This window comes from Acomys minous, assembly GCF_964271855.1.
Source record: "Acomys minous genome assembly, chromosome: 9".
Classification (NCBI taxonomy): Eukaryota; Metazoa; Chordata; class Mammalia; order Rodentia; family Muridae; genus Acomys; species Acomys minous.
In genome coordinates, this window is record NC_140490.1 from 42349617 (window position 1) to 42372208 (window position 22592).

At 49.7% G+C, this 22592-nt stretch overlaps 1 protein-coding gene across 2 annotated transcripts in view; it reads left to right on the forward strand.

Moving 5' to 3' along the window:
* ROR2 (receptor tyrosine kinase like orphan receptor 2) overlaps positions 1–7696 on the forward strand; it is a 171176-nt gene extending 163480 nt beyond the window's left edge. For both annotated transcript variants that reach the window (XM_084796914.1, XM_084796915.1), the window contains 3 exons: positions 52–297; positions 3760–3962; positions 5418–7696. In XM_084796914.1, the coding sequence (XP_084653040.1) occupies positions 52–297; positions 3760–3962; positions 5418–6866 (1898 nt within the window). In that variant the 3' untranslated portion in view covers positions 6867–7696. The remainder of the gene's footprint in view (positions 1–51; positions 298–3759; positions 3963–5417) is intronic.
* The last annotated feature ends 14896 nt before the right edge of the window (positions 7697–22592 follow it).

Sequence of the window (22592 nt, forward strand, 5' to 3'; positions counted from 1 at the left end):
CCCCCTCCCCCCGCGCGCATGCTTAGGCTCCTAACTCTTGACTTCTCTCAGACCACCAGTGCTACAACGGTTCCGGTGCCGACTACAGGGGCATGGCCAGTACCACCAAGTCAGGCCACCAGTGTCAGCCCTGGGCTCTGCAGCATCCCCACAGTCATCACCTGTCCAGTGCTGAGTTCCCAGAGCTGGGAGGAGGCCACGCCTACTGCCGGAACCCTGGGGGCCAGATGGAAGGCCCCTGGTGCTTTACTCAGAATAAAAACGTACGCATGGAACTGTGTGACGTACCCCCGTGTAGTATGTATTCTCTCTCTATATATATATTTTTAATGTTGATTGTTGAGTTTGCCTATTATAAGAGTTTGTGTCTTTCCAGGGGACATAGGTGACTCTTGTGTCCCATCTTACCATCACGGTCATTTGTTTTAAATAAAGTTGCAATACCAGACCATCATAGGGTGTTTTGGGGTGTGAAAGTCTGACTGCTGTGCTGGGCAGCCCTAATCTCACATCCTAGTGGTGCCTGCTGTGTGCATTCTGAAACCTTTCTTCCATCAGGTCCACCAGGCGTGTCTGGCCCTGGGGCAATGAATTTGGCACCTGAGTTCTCACGTCAACATCAAGGCACAAGGTTTTCTAAGTGTGGTGGAAGTCACAGGTAGATTTAGCAGAGTAAGGAGACAGTAGATTTCAGGTCTCAACATCCCCCACGGTATCTCTGTTAGCTCATGAATGGGAGAAGGATGAACAATTACAGGTTTAAAGCAGCAGTTGTCAGCTAGGTCTGAGTGCCCTGCCGCTCTGGGGAGCACATATCCACAGACACACTGATCCATCACCAGCCTTGGAGATGGGGTGTCACAGGGCCTCTCACCGCTTAAGCATGTGTTCAATGCAGGAAGTGCACCTTGAGAATGAAAATGTGTGACGGTCACGTCCAAGTGAAGTCCAGTTCTGAGGGAATGCTTTGGCTCTGTACAGCCTTTCTCCTGAGAAACAGCTCCACAAGGCCTGCTGCTGGGTCTCAGCCATCCAGGGTGGACTTTTAGAAACATACACTTCAGACTTATGACAACAATTTCCCCAGATTCATGGGGGTGTCTAGGTAGGGGACATTTTGATGGGCAGCTGTTACTTTGCAATTAAAAAAAAAAAGAATCCAGGCGGTGGTGGCGCACACCTTTAATCCCAGCACTTGGGAGGCAGAGGCAGGCAGATTGCTGTGAGTTCGAGGACAGCCTGGCTTACAGAGCAACTCTGGGACAGTCAAGGCTAACACAGAGAGACCCCTGTCTCGAAAAAACAAACAAAAAAGAAAAATATATAGGTTATAGGTTCTGGAATCATAGTTTATAGGAAGGTCTGCACTCATGGGGCAGAAATGCAGGGGCACCTCTTGAAGAATTGCCAGTGAGAGCCTGCTACCAAAGCACCTGCAGTGTTTCCTAGGAGGCTCCGGGCGCCTGAGAAGGCTGTGCAGGGTTACATAATAGTTAAAGGAGCCCACAGAGCTGTCTGTCCTGACAGGAAGAGACCCAGAGACATTATCCTGCTCCAAAGCCAGCAGCCAGCATGGCAGTATAGTCTGCATGATTTTAGAGTAATTTCAGAGCTCACCCCAAGAAAGTGCAGTGATAACGATAAGCTACTTAGTATACTTCACCTGAAAAATACACATACAAAGTTGAGTACCAGTCCATCAGCGGCGTGACAGCCTTTGGTGACACTCATCACTACGAATAATGATCTTCCCCTTGCTTTAATGCTATCATTTGTTCCCAGTAAGTGTGTGTTGTGTTGGTAAATTTTTTAGATTTATTTTTTATTATTATGTATACAGGGCTTTGCCTGCATGTACACTTGCAGGCCAGAAGAGGGCATCAGATCACATTATAGATGCTTGTGAGCTCTACCATGTGGTTGCTGGGAATTGAACTCGGGGCCTCTGGAAGAGCAGTCAGTGCCCTTAACCTCTAAGCCATCTCTCCAGCCCTGTGTTGGTGATTTTAAAAAGATGATGATAAAAACAAATGAACCTGCCAATGTGTGGGCAGGATTCCCGTGTCTGCTCTAGGGAGGAAGGGTGTGGACGCTCCGCCGCAGCCTTTAGTTTTGTTTTGTGTGGCTGTGAGAAAATACAATTAGCGAAAGCAGCCGAAAGGAGGAGAGTGGTTTGCCTGGCTTCTAATTCCGTGTTAGTAGATCATTGCAGGGCAGTTGGAGCCACAGGAACTTGAAGCAGCCATCACATGCAGTCAGGAGCGGAGCAGGGTCAGGTAGTGCATGGCCCGACTCAGCTTGCCTTCGTCTCCGCTGTACTCAGTAAAGGATCCCCAGGCCAGGGAATGGACTTCCCGCATCAGTTAGCATAATCAAAATAGCCTTAATGCAGGGCCAGAGGTTCTCAACCTTCCTACTGCTGCTTACCCATTAACACAGTTCCTCCTACTGTGATGACTCCCCTGCCCCCCCCCCCACATACCATAAAAAAACATTTTCCTTGCTATTCCATAACTGTAATTTTGCTACTGCTGTGAACTGTAATGTAATTACCTGTGTCCTGCGATGGTCTTTGGTGACCCCAGTGAAAGGTCATTCAGCCCTCAAAGGGTCACGCCCCACAGGTTGAGAACCACCACTGATGTAGCTAATCCCTCACAGGTGTTCCTGGAGGCTTGGGCTTGCAACCTAGGTGTGTGTGTGTTTTGGCAGTGCAAACCATCACACCCACCCTAACCGTAAAAAAGAACCAGAGTCTGGCCTCTCTGTCCCAGCTCCCCTGACTTCTGGAACATTTGGTCTGGGATCCTTTCTGGGGACAGACGTTGCTGCTGGGGACAGAGGAGGGTGTTTGTTGCCTGAGGTTTTGTTTCATTGTCAGTTACTTCAGAAGGCCAGGTGACAAGAGTGGGTTTGGGACATGGTGATGCCAAGGTGGAGACTGAGTCATCTCCTTCAGATACCATAGTCACTGAGAGGGGCTTGTCCACTTCCACATGGGAGCTCGCTGCTTCCTCGTTAAAGAGTATCCAAGTCTAGTGTCCTTATTTACAGGGCCCAAGGGGATGATGGAGAAACCCCATGGTCCCCTGGGCCCTCTAGGGAGCCCACTTCACACGTTTGTAGGGGGGGAGGCATCAGCCTTAATTTCATAAATCACACCAGCTACTCTTGAAGCTCAGTGGCTTCAGTTAGAGAGGTGCATGGGGGCGAGAAGCCGTCGGGGGACAGGCAGTTTTCTGCCATGTTTGCCCAGTGCTTGCCAGTCCCCGGCCACCTAACCCTTCTTGCTAGTATCCTTCCCCCGTCTCCTTGTGTGCCCCTCTGCACCTTCTTGGAAGTTCTTTATGTGGAAACGAAGCTTAGCTTTTCCTTGAGAAGAGTGAAAGGAACGTCAGACGGTCCCTGTTCATTGGCCCAAATCATCTGTCAAGAATCCTTTGCCCCACATGTGCATATTCTAATGGGTACAAGTTCTTGGGAGACTTTTACTTGTACTCTTTTTACATCAAATGCATCTGTATTATCCTGGAAACTGTTGTTATTTATTACACAAATTAAAAAGTTAACACATGGGAAAGGTTATCAAGGACATTTTGCTGAGGAGCCCTGGGTGAGAATGAAAGAAGAAGAGGGGACCAGCCGGCCATACTTGAATCCTTTACCCGGTGGAGGAGGGAGGGGCGGGGTGGAAAGCTGAGAGATGAAAAAGCGAGTGTCTTCCGAAAGCTCATGGAATCCCCCGTCTGTGGTTCCCAGGTCCCCGAGACGGCAGCAAGATGGGGATTCTGTACATCCTGGTCCCCAGCATCGCCATCCCCCTGGTCATCGCCTGCCTTTTCTTCCTCGTCTGCATGTGCCGCAACAAACAGAAGGCCTCGGCCTCCACCCCACAGCGCCGGCAGCTGATGGCCTCGCCCAGCCAGGACATGGAGATGCCACTCATCAGCCAGCACAAACAGGTCCTCCAGCCCGTACCCCAACAAGGCAGCTCTGAGAGGGCCCAGCTCGGGACTGGGTATTGACCAGCATGAGCAAATCCTCCTGGGAGGGCCCTAAGAGGGCAGCTCTGAGAGGGCCCAGCTTAAGCATGGAGTGTCAGCCCACATAGGCCCTCTTGTGTGCCCTAGACTTGAGTTCAGGGATGAGGAACCCGAGAGACAGTGGACTCTGGATTTCCTCCACACCTTGAGCTGAGGAGCCCTGGGTTAAAATAAAACAGAAGCCGGGGTGGGGGGCGGGGGGAACAGCCAGCTGCGCTTGAATACTTGACCTGGTGGTGGGAGGGGTGGAGGTGGGTAACCTGGAGTGAAAAGGAGAGCCATAGCATCTGCAGCTGCTTAAGTAGACTGGACGTGTGTGTGTGTGTGTGTGTGTGTGTGTGTGTGTGTGTGTGTGTGGTCCGTGTGTCCGTCCCCGTCCGTCCATCCGTCCATAGGATTCAAACTTGAGGATTAGCATGTGTTTTTGAGAGAGTAGGGGCCTTTTCCTCTTGTTTTGTTTCTCCGGGAAAGATTGCCAGCCCTTTAGTCAGAAGGGGCAATAAAGGTTTGTGACTGGTCGCACCTACTTTTTTGAGTGTTCCAGATGCCAGAGAAATGAATGAAGACACTGAAATATGACAGGTGACAGCCTACCAGCAGCCCTCATATAGTTAGACTTGGCTTATGGCTGCCTTTGAGAGCAGTGTTCTCACTCAAGTGACTTCGAATATTCTTGGGGTGCTGGAGACAGAGCCGGCTCACTCAGCTCTTCAGTCAAGAATTCCTGCATGGCTGCCATGGGTGGGATTCAGCTTTTGAGGACGACATAGGCCCTCAGTGGGAGCGTGCAGGTGCACAAGGCATGGAGTCTACAGATAGCCCACCCAGAAGGATTAGGCCCTTCCTCGTCACTGGGTATATCTTCTATCAGACTGGTCATCTAGTGCCAAGCAAGGCCTGAGACTGTCATGGAGGGAGGCTCTGTAAAGCACGGTGCCAGACTCTAAAATGAACAAACTGCAGCCAGCAGAAAGTTAAGAGAAGGGCACGGTGGGCCCATGGGAAAAACAAGAGCATGGCTTTGGTGTGGGGCATGCTGGGAAAGGTGTGATGGACACCTCTGTAGGGTCCCTGGATGACTCTAGAAAACTGGGCTCCAGGCTCAGGTGTGAGTGTGACTAGATGTGTGAGTGCATGTTGGTGGGCGCAGAGGTATGCTCACATTTTGGAGAGACCTAACAGGGTGAAGACTCTGGAGGGTTTCAGACGGGGTAGCCTCATGGCATTGGAGCTATAATTAGGGCATTAAGAGGGCTGTGGGGCAGGCCAAGCCCAGGACAGGCAGGACCAGCAAGGCCATGCCAGCAATGGTGGCCCTAGCCCCTCTGCTTTGATACTACCTTGACAGTTGTGTTTGGCTTTTCTTCTTGGCAGGCCAAACTCAAAGAGATCAGCTTGTCCACAGTGAGGTTCATGGAGGAGCTTGGTGAGGACCGGTTCGGTAAGGTCTACAAAGGCCACCTGTTTGGCCCCGCCCCGGGAGAACCAACCCAGGCGGTAGCCATCAAGACGCTGAAAGACAAGGCCGAGGGGCCCCTGCGTGAAGAGTTCCGGCAGGAGGCCATGCTGCGGGCGCGGCTGCAGCACCCCAACATCGTCTGCCTACTAGGCGTGGTGACCAAGGACCAGCCCCTGAGCATGATCTTCACCTACTGCTCACACGGCGACCTCCACGAGTTCCTGGTCATGCGCTCGCCACACTCCGACGTGGGCAGCACAGACGACGACCGCACGGTGAAGTCAGCCCTGGAGCCCCCCGACTTCGTGCACGTGGTGGCGCAGATCGCTGCGGGGATGGAGTTTCTGTCCAGCCACCACGTGGTCCACAAGGACCTGGCCACGCGCAACGTGCTGGTATACGACAAGCTGAGCGTGAGGATCTCAGACTTGGGCCTCTTCCGGGAGGTGTATTCTGCAGATTACTACAAACTCATGGGCAATTCGCTGCTGCCCATCCGCTGGATGTCCCCCGAGGCCATCATGTACGGCAAGTTCTCCATCGACTCTGACATCTGGTCCTATGGCGTGGTCCTCTGGGAGGTCTTCAGCTACGGCCTGCAGCCCTACTGCGGGTACTCCAACCAGGACGTGGTGGAGATGATCCGGAGCCGGCAGGTGCTGCCCTGCCCGGATGACTGTCCCGCCTGGGTCTACGCCCTCATGATTGAATGCTGGAACGAGTTCCCCAGCCGGAGGCCCCGATTTAAGGACATCCACAGCCGGCTCCGGGCCTGGGGCAACCTATCCAACTACAATAGCTCAGCACAGACCTCGGGAGCCAGCAACACCACACAGACCAGCTCCCTGAGCACCAGCCCTGTAAGCAATGTGAGCAATGCCCGCTACATGGCGCCCAAGCAGAAGGCTCAGCCCTTCCCGCAGCCTCAGTTCCTTCCCATGAAGGGTCAGATCAGACCCTTGGTGCCCCCGGCACAGCTGTACATCCCAGTCAATGGCTACCAGCCAGTGCCAGCCTATGGGGCCTACCTGCCCAACTTCTACCCAGTCCAAATCCCCATGCAGATGGCCCCGCAGCAGGTGCCCCCTCAGATGGTTCCCAAGCCGAGCTCGCACCACAGTGGCAGCGGCTCCACCAGCACTGGCTACGTCACTACGGCGCCCTCTAACACATCTGTGGCGGACCGGGCAGCCCTGCTCTCAGAGGGCACTGAGGACGCGCAAAACATCCCAGAAGACGTGGCCCAGAGTCCGGTGCAGGAAGCAGAGGAGGAGGAAGAGGAGGGTTCCGTCCCAGAGACTGAGCTCTTGGGAGACAGTGACACTCTCCAGGTGAACGAGGCTCATGTCCAGCTCGAAGCCTGAGGAGTACTCGGGGCCTGGAGCACTAGGATAAAAGTCCCCGATGTGACCAAATGGGGACCTCAATGGCTCTGAGAAGTCACAAGCAGCGGCCTGTCACCAGAGCCCAGCGACTGGCAGGCTGGTTTGAGTCTGCCCACCTGAGATTGTGAGAAATCCTACACTATCTCCTGCACTCTGTGCCCTTAAAACTGCCACTGCAGTGCCCCGGCTTGACTGGAGAGCATCTTAGACAGCAGTCTAACCTCGGCAGGGTCCCAGCAGCGTGACCTCCTCAGAAACGGGACAGGGAGACCTCACCACCACCTGCTTTATTCTAAAGCCCAGGGATAGTGAGCTAAGATGTTGTGCAAAGCAATGGGCTACATCTTCACTCCCTGTTCTATGGGCCGAGGATTCAGAACCCCCCTCCCCCCCCCAGGGTGAGGGATGGGGGAGTGGGGGAACATGGCTGCAAAGGGCAGCAGAACTGAGATGCCTGTACGCCCCCTCCTGGCTGAGGGTGGAGAACATTCTTTTCTCTCTGCTGCCCCCTGCTGAGCACGTACCTTTTTTTTAACAGCCAAAGGCCAGGGGAAGCAGGATGCTGCCACCTGCTGGGCTCCAAGGGTAGAGTTGATTCTCAAGAATTGGGAGTGCCTTGTTTTAAAGAAAAAAAAAAATGTGCCTTTACAGAAATCAGCACGGTTTCGTATTTTTGTGAAGGGTTTTAATTATACTGCGTATGTATTTTGCCTACTTTTCTGGAATTCAAGGGAAAATGTTTCCTGGATTTAGAATGTTCAAAAGGAAGCAACATTGTACAGAAAACAGTATTGTTAATGTTTTTTTTTTTAAAGAATCATGTGCAGACCTTAAATGTAATTTATATGGTTTTCTGTGTGCTGTTTTCATGAAAGTATTTTGGTCCTAAATAATGATTTAGTAATTTAACTGTGTGTATAATCTCTGGGATGTCATCACGTTGGGCTTGTGTCTGGCTTCATTCTGCCACACATGAGTGAGGTCCTTTCATCCAGAGTTCCTGCTTCACATGGGCCACGGGGCAAGCTGCCTGCTGGCCACATGTTGTCAGTTCCTTTTGTAGGCCTCGTGCTTGGCATACCCAATAAATGAATGTTTGCTTGGCATTGCTGCCGGTTGGAAGGACATTTGGTTGAGGCAGGCACCTGCCCGATGAGGGAACACTTGAGAGGGGTTTGGGCTGAGTGGTCAGTAGATTTGCATTTTTGCTCGGACCAGCGGCTCCATGGGACGAAGCAAGAGTATGGGCAGATGGCAGAGGTGACTTCCCACTGCCTTTTTCTGTAGGCTCAGTTTTCTTAACCAATATATTTTATTAACAATTTAGTCACTTATAACCCAACTAACCAAAACAATAGGAAATGAGGATTAATAGACACAGTAACAAAACCGTAAGGATATCAGTTCCGAGGAACGATTCTCTTGGCACAATCAGCAGGATTTCTTCTGCTGGAACCTAGAGTAACCAGAACCCAGAACCTCAGCAGGAACCAGAGCCCCGAAGCCTTCCCTCAAGCGGTTCTCTCTAGGAGTGTCTCAAAGTGCAGCGATGAACAGCCAAAACTCTCCCTAGTCTCCAAAAAGCCCCACCTCCAGTTCTGGGCTCATTTATAGATCTCCTCCCAGGGTCTGTTCACGGGATCTTTTTAGCTGGCAACAATTAAGCTCCCGCACGAGGTGGTCGGTCTTCTAGTGGATTAACCTCACCTGTTCTCTCACAAGACCCTTCCAATCCCGCACTTGGAATCCTAAAAAACAGGTTTATCTCTCCAATTTGAATTGCTCTGTGTGTTGTGTGTGTGTGTGTGTGTGTGTACACACTATGCATGGGTGGAGTTCAGATAACTCCTACAATGCAGGCCCTAAGGCTTAAACTCAGGCCATCAGGCTTGGCGGTAAGTACCTTAGCCTACTGAGCCATCTTGCCAGCTCCCACTGCTTTTTTTTTTTTTTCCTTTTTCTTTTTTAAATCCCTCTCTCCCTCCCACCTGCATTCCACACGTGCTAAACCAGGTCTCCGCCATTATATCCACTTACTCTACCTTAGATTGCCATGTTAGCTGTACATATTTACAGTGTTCGGCGTGATATGTCAGCCCAGATACACAGTGCACACTGATCAGATCCAGCCTTCCCTTGGCCGCCCACGCTGGGCTCTAGGACTCGCTGTTCTTCAGTACTTGTCAGTTACATCCCCAAGTGCAGCTTCAGTGCAGGTGAAGGTGGCCTTGGGTCCCTAGTGTGACACCCCTGGGAGTTCTAGGGCCTGGAGCACTACCCTCCAGGGCTCTAGAGAAGGATGAGGCACAGGAGGGGTACGGGCGTGAGACTTCTTCACTGCCCAAGGCTGCCTGTGTCCCTGCTCCATTTCCAGGGTGGCTGCCTGGGCCAAGGCCATAAGAGCATTTGGTCTCGGCACTGAGACATAGCGACGGCCTGGGCCAAATCCCGGACACAGACACCAGACAAGCCCTGTGCCCAAGCCAAGGGCCCCTTGTTTTGATGGGGCCTGGAGCTATGCCTTTGCTCCAGTTCCCTTCCCCACAGCCCACTCCGTTCAGAGAGCTTCTAGGACAACACCGTCTTCGGCCTCCATGCACCCAGCCTGACTAGGTGCTGCTGGCCCAGAATGCATTTCCAGCAGGGGTTCCAGATGCCTCTGTTGCTGCTCAAGGGATGGCACGCTGCGACCCACTCTTCTGACTCATCTCCAGGGCCCGTTCCTCCCCAGTGTCCTTTGCTGCATAAATTCAAACTTGAAGTGATTCACATTGCGAGCCCTACAGAGGCCCCAGAATCTCCTTGCCATTTTTTTGTGGGAAAGAACTGGCTTAGGCAGAAATGACTGTGTAGCAGCAAGCCCCCTGCCGTGGGGTAGAGGCCCCTAGCAAAGGCTAGATCATAGAACTGGCCTTGTCCAGCCCCTCCTATCTTCCCAACTTTCTAGTCTCTCGACTGAACAGGCAGTACCAAGGGCAGAGGTTATGGCTGAGGATGTCATAACAGAAGACAACTGCAAAAAGAAGAGCTCAGGGTTACTTGATTAGAAGTAGGTTGCCCACAGGAACCTTTACAAATGAATGGCCAGCAGGGTTTTGTATGTTTGTTTTGTTTTTGTTTTTCTGGTGTGTGGACAGGTGTGTAGAAGTGAGAGTACACAGAGGTGTGTGGGAGGCTGGGGTCAGCAAGCCTATCCTGTCCAGCTTCTCCTGGCATTCCAAAACAAGCACATCCACTTACTTTTCCTGGTACAGGGTGGTCCCTTCTGGAACAAGGATCTCATGCTGAGCTCCAGAGGAGTCTAGAGCATTCTTTGGTGGCCAAGCCATGGGAGGTGGGCATGGGGAGGAAGAAGAAGCCGGGGTGCCCTGCTGGAATATCAAGTGCTGACTCCTAGCCCTGTCTTCCCCTCACTCTGCTATCCCAGCACAGGACTGCTAAACCTACCCAGGCACCGTGAACTGTAATGTGCATTCCCATGTCAGGGTGGATGCTTCTCTGGGCAAGGAAAGACTAGGGTGTGGATGAGGAGCCAGCTCCAGGGCCCCTCAGCCAGGTGGTCAGGATGTCTGGGGTGGGTATTGATGGGTGTGGAGTTGACTCTGGGAGGGCACTGACAACTCCTGAAAGAGGAACTTCGTCTCCTCGCTTAACATGCACACCTGGGGTTTAACTGTTCTGTGGACACGCGAGGGTGAAAATGGGAAATAGCCGCCAGGTACTAACGGTTGCTACTGCCAGTGCCTTGGACCCGGAAGCAGAGGTTCTACAGAAATGTTGAGAGGTATTTCTGTCACAGCGGGGGTTGGGGGGTTGGAGGATCATTTGGGGGATTTCAAGAAGGTTAAATATAAAATGCTTGTTTCCCCCTCATTCTATTCATAACCCGAGGTGAAAGTTGAGGAAAGCTGCTAGCCTTTGAAAGTTTCGGCGGTTGGGCAATAATGGTTTGGTTGGAATGTTCTAGAACCATGGACTATAGAGATAGGCCACTTGGTCCAGCAGAAGCCACCGGTGGGTACCCACAAGCATGGGTGCTTTCACAGCGACAGAACAGCACCCGCACGGAACTGAACTCCAAATGAGCCTCGCGGAGCCCTGAGTGCTTCTTATACACCTGGCATTCCTCAATGAACCACCATGTTGTGGTAGTCTGTCCAAGCATGGCATGTTTTTCTGTACTGATGCAAGGTGTGTGACCACAGTACTACACAGTGTCACCTGCCTGGGGCCATCTCTTGTTCTCTCTGAGATACCGCCTCAGCCTCGTTTTAGATAATAGCTCACCAAATGCTGCAGTGCTGGTGGTATCAGGGACGGTTAGTAGCTTCACAACAGTGTTCCAAGCAGACCTTACGGAAAGTACCAGTTCCTTGTAAGTGCAAATAAGAACTCATATTTAACACTTAAGATCCTTTTGAAGCCAGTGAGTGACAAAGAGACTGAGGTGGAAAGATTGCCCGAAGCCATGATATTTGAGACCAGGATGGGCAAACTAAGGAGACCAACATCTCAATATACAAAAATATTTTTGAGGTGAATTTTTTTAATGGGGGTGGGGTTCCTGTCAAGGCCAGTGGCTTCCATTGATGTGTCTGTGCTTCCAGCCACAACTAGACCTTGTGTGCTTTCTAAGGCTCACCACCCACCTCACCCTCTTCCTCCTCTCATCAGTGGCTGGTGTTACTGAGTAAGTCCCCTGGAAGAGATGCTGGTAAGGAAACGACAATGTTTTGCTTGGGGAGAAAAGTCTACGTTTTAGCATGAACTGATATTGCCTGCAAACAACCCGAACCTCGTTGCCAGGCATCAAAATTCAGACCAGATGGGTCTGAATGCCACTGTATTTCCTCCTGCTCCTCTTGTTCCTCCTCCTCCTCTTCCTGTTCCTCCTCCTCCTGCGCTTCCTCCTTCTCCTCTTCTTCATTTTTTGGGTTTTGTTTGTTTTGTTTTTTTCTTTTGTTTTTTGTGACAGGGTTTCTCTATGTAGCTTTGGCTGTCCTGGACTTGCTTAGTAAAACCAGATTGGCCTTGAACTCACAGCAATCTACCTGCCTCTGCCTCCCAAATGCTTGAGAAATACGTATCCTTATATTCACATTTGGTTGGGTTATCTGGCCCACTGACAGCTCCCACTTTTACAAGCCAGAGCAATCCTAGGACTGTTCCCCACAGCCTTACTTACAGGTCTGCTGGAGGAAGGTACAGGCTAAGCAACACTGTTTCTGACAGTCCGAGGGAAGCCATCCCAGTGAGGAATGGGTTAAACCAACCAGGAGTCACCTCAGCCCTAGATCCATGGAGAAGAGTCACTGAGCAGTGAGAAGAAAAATGCAGAGTGGAATTTAATGGGAAGTTACCACAAAAGAAGAATAAGCCTAAGAATATATCTACTATATGTGCTTTCCCCAGCACGGCCCAAGTCTGTCTGTTCTCTGTGACTGTTTGGTTGAGTTCAGTCAAGATCAACTAGGAACCTCTATGTATGGTGACTTGCAAATCTTGATGGAAGCACAGCATGTGGAAAGGAAGTGGCACGCATAGAGAATCCAGAACAAGGGACACCTGTCTACTTCTCCACAGGCTCTGGCTGTCCATGCAGTGCCCCACCCCCACCCCCCGTTGCCCGTGTGTGCCGTATCTGTACTGAATAGTCTTGTGAGTCATGTCCACCTCTGTCAGCAGCATCCTCTCCATCCTTGTTGCTTCATCTCTACAGACTGTGGACGAATTTCAGTGTTGAATGTTGGTTGTCTTTCCTAGGGCTGGCTGCCGTGTGTCTTGAGACCTGTTCTGTGTGTCGTCACTATTCCATGTAGGCTGGTCTTGAACTCTTAATCCTGCCTCCAGTTCTCAAGTGCTGGGCTTGCCTGACTCTCCTGAGTTGGAAAAATTGTCCTCTCCTTAGCATGGTGGGGGTCTTTTACTGTGAGACCACATCAGAGCTTCCTCGTTGGAGGAAAGCCACCCTAACCTACTAGGAATGCAGAGCAATGGGATTTTGTTGGTGCTCTGAGTTGTGCGGGATGATCAAAGAAAGAGGGTCATGCCAGAAGTAACCAGGCTCTGAGGCAGCAGAGAGGTCCAGCCTCGAAGAACCAAACCTCCAGCAGCCGGGCAGAAGGATATTTATTGGTTATTAGACAAAAGTTGTTTATATATATATATATAACAAATTCCTCCTCTAAAAGCTGCTAATCTAATCTATATGTTTTGTGAAGGAAAACATTGCGCCCCTGCAACTTTAGTCCTTACTGTTCATGATTTGGTTTGTGGTACTCAGTGATGCAAGATGCCCCAGAACTGCCGGGACCGTCTTGTAGCCAAAGTCAGAACTTCGGAAAAACAACCCTATAGATAACAGAAAACAGTTTTTTTTTTGTTTGTTTGTTTTACAATGATTTCTTCAAGGCCAAAGTACTTTTAGAAAACAACTATTCATTCTGATGGCTACCCAAGATGCAGTGAAAAACAAACTATTTCGTTCCTAATGTTTACCCTAGATGTAATGACTCTTACTAGAATTCCACTACGGGGATTTTGTTAAGGAAAAAGCCTAACTCAGATTAGGCTCCAGAAAACAAGAGACCGACTGACAGTTTGCCTGTGATATCTGCTACCACCCTGTCCTTGACTGTCCGCTCCCATTCGGAGCTTGCTGGACAAAGCTCTTCGTGTTGATCATGCAGAGGTGGACTCACTTACCGGGGCTCTGGATTGGCCAGTGCAGGGTGGGAGGAGCCAGGTGCTCTGCCTCATGGAGACCCACTCACAGCGGTAGGGTTATCTAACCAAGGGGTACTTGTCACATCATTTAGGAAGTGCTGCTGGGCCCCAGAATAGGATCTTCTCATGTTCAGGACTTGTCATCCTCCGTGCGTGGAGCCACCACCAACTGTTCATCTTTTAACAAATTTACTGTGCTGCAGCTTACTTCTAACCCTCACCCATTGTTAATGCACCTGATCTTTGATTTTCAGAAAGTGTGCAAAGTGCATGCCCTTCACCACCATCTCATTTTAGACATGCCGGTCAGCTCACCTCCTGTCTTCTGAACAGTTCCTGTCAATGGAGTTCCAGGGAATGTGATATTTTGCTTCCGTGTTTTTTCATTTAGCAATTTTGTTTCAAAGTAAATGCTGTCCGCATATCAGAAGTTCCTTTTTTTTCTGCATAGTGTTCTGTGTTCGGGGTGTGTGTGTGTGTGTGTACCTTTTCTGTGTCTCATCATCATTGGTGAGTGTGTTTTTCTAGTTTGGGGCTGGAGAGATGACTCAGTGGTTAAGAGCACTGGCTGCTCTTCCAGAGGACCCAGGTTCAGTGCCCAGAAGTGCCCAGTTCCAGAGGATGTGACTCCCTCTTCTGACCTCTGCAGCACTGTACATGGTGCACAGACATACTTGCAGACAAAACACCCATACATGTAAAAATAAGCAAATATATATTATATATATTTAACTTATACTGCTGTGAACACTTGACCGTGTTCACAGATGGGTGTAAGTTTCTGTCTGTCAAAAGATAAAATTATGACAAATTTAGTGTAAAGATCTACATTTCACTTCCATGTGAGCAGCAAAGCATCGTGTAAGTTAGAATGAGTTTTCTGGTGAGCCAAGTGGAGGCAGTTGGCTTCGTGGGCAGAAAGGAGATTGAAGGCTTTGGGAATGGAACAGAAAAGCATTGCTTCCTCTCCCAAGTCCCTCTCTGGGTGAAGATGGACACATTGGGGTCAAGTCCCTGGCTTCTGGCTTGTTGCTGAATGAGGAGCTTTAGCAGCCAATCGGGTTGGGTTTGGTCTATGCAACCTCACAGCCAAACCAACCAACACCTGCAAGCTGAGATGTGTGTCTCAGGAAGACTTCCTGGTAGTCTATACCAGGAGCTGTCTATACAGGAGTGCTCTTCATAAGAAACTTCCAGACTACTTTCCAGAGCAATGAAGAACAGGTTTTTCACATCCTTGTTGTCACCTTTTAAAACATGTGTAACCACCCTTGTGGATACAAAGTGAAAGCCAGCTACTTCAAAGACTAGTGAGGCAGCTGGAGAGATGGTGCAGTGGTTAGGAGCACTTGTTGCTCTTTCAGAGGACCTGAGTTCCATTACCAGCTCGCACATCAGGCAGCGCGCACAGTCTCAGCACTACCCCTAACTCCAGCTCGGGGGGAGATGCCCTCTTCTGAAGGCAACACACACACACACACACACACACACACACACACACACTACATCCTTGTAAAAACTTAAAAGGAAGAGTTTATTTCCTTTTAAAGGAAGGGCTTACACTTCTAGAGTGATAGTTCGTAATGGTGGGAGAGACATGGCAGCAGGCAGCTGGGGCAAGAAGCTGAGAGGTCACATTTCCAGCTGCAAAGTGGGATGAGATCATAAACTCCTAAAGCCAGAGGCTGGAGAGATGGCTCAGAGGTTAAGCACACTGGCTGCTCTTCCAGAGGTCCTGAGTTTGATTCCCAGCAACCACATGGTGGCTCACAACCATCTATAATGTGATCTGATGACCTCTTCTGGTCTGCAGCTATACATGCAAGCAGACCACTGTATACATAATAATAAATATATAAATCTTAAAAATATATAAACTCCCAAAGCCTGCTCCTAGTGACCTACATTCTCCAGTAAGGCTCCACCTCCTAAAGGTTTGATAACTGTCTTAGTTACTTCTTGACTGTTGTGAAGAGACCCATGACCAAGGCAACTTATAAAAGAAAGCATTTAACTTTGGGGGGGTCGGGGAGGAGGGTTGCTTATAGTTTCAGAGGAGTAAGTAGTTCATTATCATCCTAAGTGCATTTGTTCAGGGTTGGTCTGGTGCTGTGTATTCTGATGCTGATTACTGCTCCCCCTCCCAAGATCAGAGGAGTACATTCTCAACACATCTGTCCTTGTTGTGTAAACCTTGCTCTACCTATTTAAAGTTGATTGTTAATTTTTTTTAAAAATGCTGAAGCTTGGGACTTGGCAGAAGAGAGAGAGGCAGAGTTTGAGGTTCGCAGGCCTGGATCAGGGGAGCGTGAGGCAGGGAGAGAGAGAGGAGACAGGGACAGGTGGAGGAAGAAGGAAGAAGAGGTTGAGATGGGTGGAGAGAAGCTCATAGTCTGATCGGCATAGATGGAGGAAAGCAGCCCAGATGAACGTTAGCAAGTGTTTAGGAACTGTGGATGGGAAGAAGCCCAGATGGGAAAGATTAAAGTAGATGGCCTGGGATGGGGCAGGGAAGTGGTAAGGATAGTTTGGAGGGTTGATATCTGCCCAGTCCCAGGTACAATGAGGCTATTCTAAAATACAACAGGTGTCTATGTCTTTAGCTGGTTTAGATAATACCACTGTAATAATTATACGCTAAATTCATAACAAACAGTATTAGATATATTTTAATTTAACACAGCAGTGCATATTCTAAAATCGATTTTATTTTATTGAGATTTCTTATATCTCTTTCTCCTTGTCCACCCCAATCCCTTCTATTACCCCAATCCTAGGTAAGAGAGAAAGAAGGTTATTGGGGAGAGGGGAGCCTGGTTCTCTTTGGCTACTTCCTGCTGGTTGGATCTTTGGGTTTCTTGGGGCTAGCCCAATCATCGTTTCAGGGTATCTCCAATTTCTCATCAAACTGCATCAACAGCAGCCTCCTTCTTCTTTCTCCGAGCCCACCTCTCTCCCAATCTCGTTCTCTGGGCTCTGTGATTTATTCCCTTTCAGAGTCCCCTGAATTAACGTATCTGTAACTGGCAAAGATCAGGCCCTTCTCAGAGCCTGCATGAGGCAAATAGCTGCTGGGGACAGTCTGAAGCAGCCCTGTATCCTACACCTGGGATTAAAACAAAAACATGTTTATATAACATAACTGAGTTTTTAAAGACACCAAAACTTCCACTATGGATTGTCACTACAGGAAGCATGGTGGCAGGCAGGCAGGCATGGTGCTGGAGAAGGAGCTAAGCGCTCTACATCTTGATCCACCATCAGGAGGCAGAGAAAAATCATGTCTGGGCCTCGTGTGGACTTTGGAAACCTCAAATCCCACAGCCAGCGAGACAGCTCCTCCTAATCTTTCCAAAACAGTTCCACCAACTGGGGACCAAGCCTTCAACTATAAGAGTCTATGGGGACCGTGGCCATCCAAACCATCACAATAGCTTTTCCTAGCAGCGCCACCAACTGGGGACCAAGTGTTCAAGGACACAAGCCTATGAACTCTCCGCCATGTAAAACCACTGGCTGGTGATGTAAATGTGAGACCAGGGGCAGAGCTTGAGGTGCCTGCAAAGTTGAACTTGCAGGCTAATGGCCAGTAGACCCTGGTTGTCACTGAAGGGGCTGGAGACCTAGGGGTTCGAAACCTTCAGTAGAATTCCAAGAGGAGACATTGCAGCCCTAGGGGACGTGTCCCTACTCTAGCTACACCACGTCTGCCTGTTCGTCTGCGTGGCCTGCCATCATGTCCACCGAGCTTCTATTTGACAAGATGTCAGAGCCTGGCCTGACAACCCAAATGGAGCTCAAGGATGATGAATGAATGAATAACTGGAAAAAAAAAAGTCCCAAGAGCCTCCACAACTAACAGGTGGGTGATTTGCAGTCCATTCATATTATTGTGGTGCCTACGCCACAGCCATTAAAATGAATGAGCTGGCTTTCAGAATACTAAAATGAATTAATATCACCGCTGGTGGTGTTGACAGAGAAAGCCATTTACAGAGGAGGCATGAAATATGACACAACGTAGACCAAAGTGAGATGCCCAGCGTGTCCCAGGGACATGTTCACACGGCAAAAGAATGTAGTGGCTCCACCCACCTAGAGTTGCCTCCCTTGATGTGGGAGGAAGGGACAAGTTTGCAAAGTGGCATCTGAGAAAGAATTCTACAGCTTCTGGGTTTATTTCTCTTTTATAATAAATATGTCCTAACTGATAAAAGTTGGGGATACGTTAAATCTGGTGACCACCATAACAGTAATAAGGAATTTAGGAAAGTTTTTCAGTAGGAATATTTTGAATTTGAAAAATAATAATGAAGCCAGAGACTGACTTTGAGATGTCCTTTCTATCGCTCTGCGGCTCCTCCCACCTCCATACAGGGGTTATCTTTGTATAGTCTTGGCTGTCCTGGAACTCAAGACCAGGCTGACCTTGAACTCACAAAGATTCACAAGTCTTTGCCATCTGAGTGCTGGGATTAAAGGTGTGCATTACCACTGCAGGGCCCCCCCCCCCCTTTTTTTTTTTGAGAGAGAGAGAGAGAGGGATATCGGATCATTTTGTACCAGGCTCTTTGCAACCCTGAACACCAGTGACCCAGATGGGAAGCACATTCCCTGGCCATTGGACTACTGGGACCATTGGCAAGGCTGTGATTGGTCCAAAACTCAAGACTTGTTGGCTGATTAATTCAAAATGAACAGCTGTGAATGGCCAAACACGTAGTTTCAATTGGTCCATATGCTCCTGCTCAGACCCACTCAAAGACGATGCTTGCCAGTGCTGCCTGTCCTGATGCTTTGTGTCAGGTCTAGCCCCTTCCTCTCTGCTACCTTCTGTAGTGCAGGCTAACCCAGTAACCAGGGAAAGAATCCAGTGTCTGCCCCATGCCTCACCCCCAGAGTTCTAGGGTTGTAGACCTGCACCATCATATTAAGCGTTTGTGTGAGTGTGGGGATCTACCACCTGGTGCCTGTAACATCGACACTTCACCCACTGAGACTCCATCCCTAGCCCTGGCCTTTGATCCTACCCAGTGATCCCATCCACCTGGGGGGAATCTCACTCCCCAGGAAGAGGATGCACCTGTCCACCTGCGTGATCGCAGTAGTGCCTGTGAACCCAGCTCCTGCACATCCCTCAAGTGCCAGACTCCCATATGTTTCCCCAATAGAGGCAGGGGTGCTGAGGCTGGCCAGTGGCCAATGTTACCGGGGTCTGGGGGGAGGGGTGGCCATCAAAGGGTACTTTCAGAGTTCAAGCCATAAGGTGGAAAAAGAATTATACATCCCCACAGGGCCCAGCCATACAGGAAAGCGAAGTGACAGTTGAAGAGAGAGAAGGGTCACTGAAACAGGGTGACAGAGATGCGGTGAGGGACACAAAAGCAGCCCCAGAGTGAAAGTAGCAGAAGTCATGAAGGTCCCCGACTGAAAGCAATGGGGAACAGATTGAGAAGGAAGGGGGAAGCACCAGCCGCAGCGAGAAAAAGAACGAAAATGACTGAATTTCTTAGAACAGGCAAGCAGCTCCCACCAAGGGGATTTCGAGGAGTCCCCCAGAAGTGGAGGTCCACTGAGAACTCGGGATCAGGGTCCCACCCCCGAGTCTTGCCCTGTCTCTCCTGAGTGGCCCTGCTTGGGAGCCGGTCTTCCTCCCTCAGCTGTTGGGCTGGGCGTTAGCAGTTTGTTCGTGGTGTAACCGTTGCGCCTAGGGCAGGAGTGTGAAATGGCAGCAGATGGTGAGCAGGGTGGGGCAGAGAAGAGAGTGCGCAGGCCCTGGTCCGCAGAGAAAGGGTCTCAGTGCCCAGGTTAAGCTGTCACGATGGCCTCTGCCAAGGGCCAAGGGTCCCCCGTCCACAGGCCCTGACCAGAGGCTGCTATGTCCCAGGGTGCCTCTCGGTGCTGCTCCCACCTTCCTGATGTTGCTGCTCACTGCAGCCAGGACACGGAGCGGGGGAGAAGGCTGCTAGATGCCCGAGTTTAAAGATCTGCTTTTATACTTAATTTTTGTCCAAGTGGACCAGAAGAATCCTTGGCCAGCTAACTGCTGCTGAAGTAATCATCCGGGGTACTTTTTACAGCGATGGGAAGCCAGCTAATGTGCTCAGGTGCTGTGGAAGCGTTCTATGAATGCCTCTCCCTTAAGTGGTATCGGACTCTTGACAAGCAGAGGAGTTTATGGGGCAGGACAAAGAGAGACCCTCTCTACACAAATACACTTAAGCACACACACCTAAATTTTATAGTAAGCTATATATTATTGCTAAAACCTATGTATGTACATATACATATCTACATGTATTTAATAAGAGGACGAATTCCCTCCTGTCCACACCGATCTCTTCTCTTCATAGGGGCAATTTTTGCAGGTCAGTGGAACCAGAAGCTGTAGTGTCGGATTCCTCAGTCTCCTGCGAGTACTTGTGTGGGCGGCAGGTGGCGCTAGAGTTCTTGCCAATGTCCTGCTGTATTTAATGCCCAGCAGATTCTGTGGATTTAGTGTGAAGAGAAGCACCGGAAAGGAAACAAGACGCTGATCAGTGGGTGAAGATCAACAGACAAGGTCCAGGTCACACAGGGACGGCGTGTGTACCTGCTAACTGTACAAGACTGACGCTGCCTCCTGAATCCCTACAACATCCTCACGCGGGAGGGACTTTTACTCCCTCACAAATAGGCAGAAATGGGGCCTAGAGAGCAAAACGCTTCTAAAGAAACAGGAAGACGCCAGGTCCTCTGGAGGCAGAGGCAGGAAGATCGCTGTGAGTTCGAGGCCAGCCTGGTCTACAAAGCGAGTCCAGGATGGCCAAGGTTACACAGAGAAACCCTGTCTCGAAAAACCAAAAAAGAAAAAGAAAGAAAGGAAAGAAAGAAACAGGAAGACAGTACTGCAGAAATAACTGCACATCAGTGTTTTCTGCAGTGCTAGTCACAGTAGAAAGTAGATGTGAAAGTGTCTAGGTCGGCAGAGGGATACGGGAGAAGAAGGAGAGGTTTTGTGTAGCATACAATGTTTGCATGAAAAGGTTGAGGAAGTAAGACTTTTTAAAAAGACCAAGACTGAAGCAGCCAGTGGTGTCAAGGCAGAGGCCACCCCCATGGGAGTCTCTGACCAGCCCCGAAGTCCATATGGAAGAAAGGACAGAGAAACAAGCATCCCCGCAGGAGTCCTCTGTTGCTAACAAGAGCAAACAAACAGAAGCAGTGGGCGTGCTTTGGCACTTTGCTTTGGATAGTGTGACCTAAGGAGTCACTAGGTGTGGAGGTCCCTACTTATGGTAAGGTCTCCTGTGGAGGGATGGAGGTGGGGTGGTGTGGGGTGAGGGAGGTGTGGGGAAGCTGCTCTCAGAAGGTGCTACTTATGTCTATCATCTTAAAGAGCCACCACCAGAAAATGTCAGCTGAAACATCGGTATACGCTGAGACCTAAAATCTGGCCCAGTGCTCATATGGATGAAGTCTAGCATCCCCATTGCAGCACCCCATTCCAGAGATGAACTCTGGGAAGTGAGTGAGTTCTGAGGGCTCTGATCTCATGAATAGATGATCTCATCGATGGAGTCGGAGCTTGGTGGCACTGGGAAAAGGAGGCCCACCACAGTGGGCAGCAGCAGGCTGCTGGGGCCATGCCCTTGGGAGAGAGACATTTGTCCCTGCCCCACTTACTTCCCAGTGAGCAGCTGTGGGCTACCACACACTTCCAACGTGCTGGTCAGCCTCACCATAGCCCTTGCAAATGACTAAGCCAACCGTGACAGAAGCCTTGGAAACCATGAGCCAAAATAAGCCCTTCCTCCTCTGAGTTGATTCACCTCGGGAATTTGTCATAGCAATGGAAGCAACTTAACAAAAGCCGGATGCAATCCAATCCCGTAAGTGGACGTGATGTGAGCTGTCGGATTTCACATAGAGGCCACCAGAGAGAGATTTTTAAACTCTGGGAGCTGTAGGATTCTGTGGCAAGGGGCCCAATGGAGGAAACCCAAGGCAGAGGCTTCCTGCGAAGCTGAGGGGGCAGCAGGTCTCTTTCCTAATTATCTGATTCAAGAAACCTGAGCTTCTAGAATGTTTAAGGATAACACACCCTCCACACACACCCTCCACAGGCACTGCTTAGCCTAAATTAGTCATCTCTGGGAAATTAAGAAACAACTAGGGACCGACAGAGTCTCTTTTTTTAAAATTAAATTCACATGCTTGCCAGACGTGAAACAGGGGTCAAAACAGGCTACTGAGTAAAACAAACACTGCGAAATGAATTATGCTAATTTTGATTGTTGCAAAATCACAAGTTGTCATGTGTATCATGAAGAAATAAACATCAAGGCAGGATTGTGTGATTGGCTTGTTAGGCACGAAGTTAATGGCCTCGGAGTATGGAACCTTTGTCAAGAAACCAGGGCCGCTACGCTGCCTTCCAGTTTGTAATGACTCTCAAGTGAGACCACATGTTATTTATAACTTAGTTACCACACAGTCTAAATGATGCCGATGCTGTTAAGCCCCGGTTAGCTAAATGACTTGCTCTGAATAGATTTTTGTCTCTGATGACTTCTAACCATGACTTTTCTTGAGTGGTGCCTGCCGTTACTTTCTCCTGGGGACCATCGAGACGAGCTGCTTTATCTCTCTGTACACACCCACCCCTTTAGCACACTGAAGGGAGGAGCTCTTACTCAGCACATTTAGAAAGCATTTGGTTAACGTGTTGATGGGCTAAAGTTTGAAAGCTCTGATGTTATCTGCAGGGTATGTGGGCTGTAATTCCCTCTATTTCTGTCACCCAGGGTCCTTTCAGGGGCTCATTAGATTTATTAAGAGTAGAGTATAAATGGAGATGTGCTATTCTTTGCCTTTCTAGGAGCATATAGAGACGTATGTGTAATTGCTCAGTTACTTATCAGTTAATTCTTTATAACTTAGAAATTGGTTTTGGGGACAGGATCTCATGTGTTCCAGGCTGGCTTTGAACTCACTGCA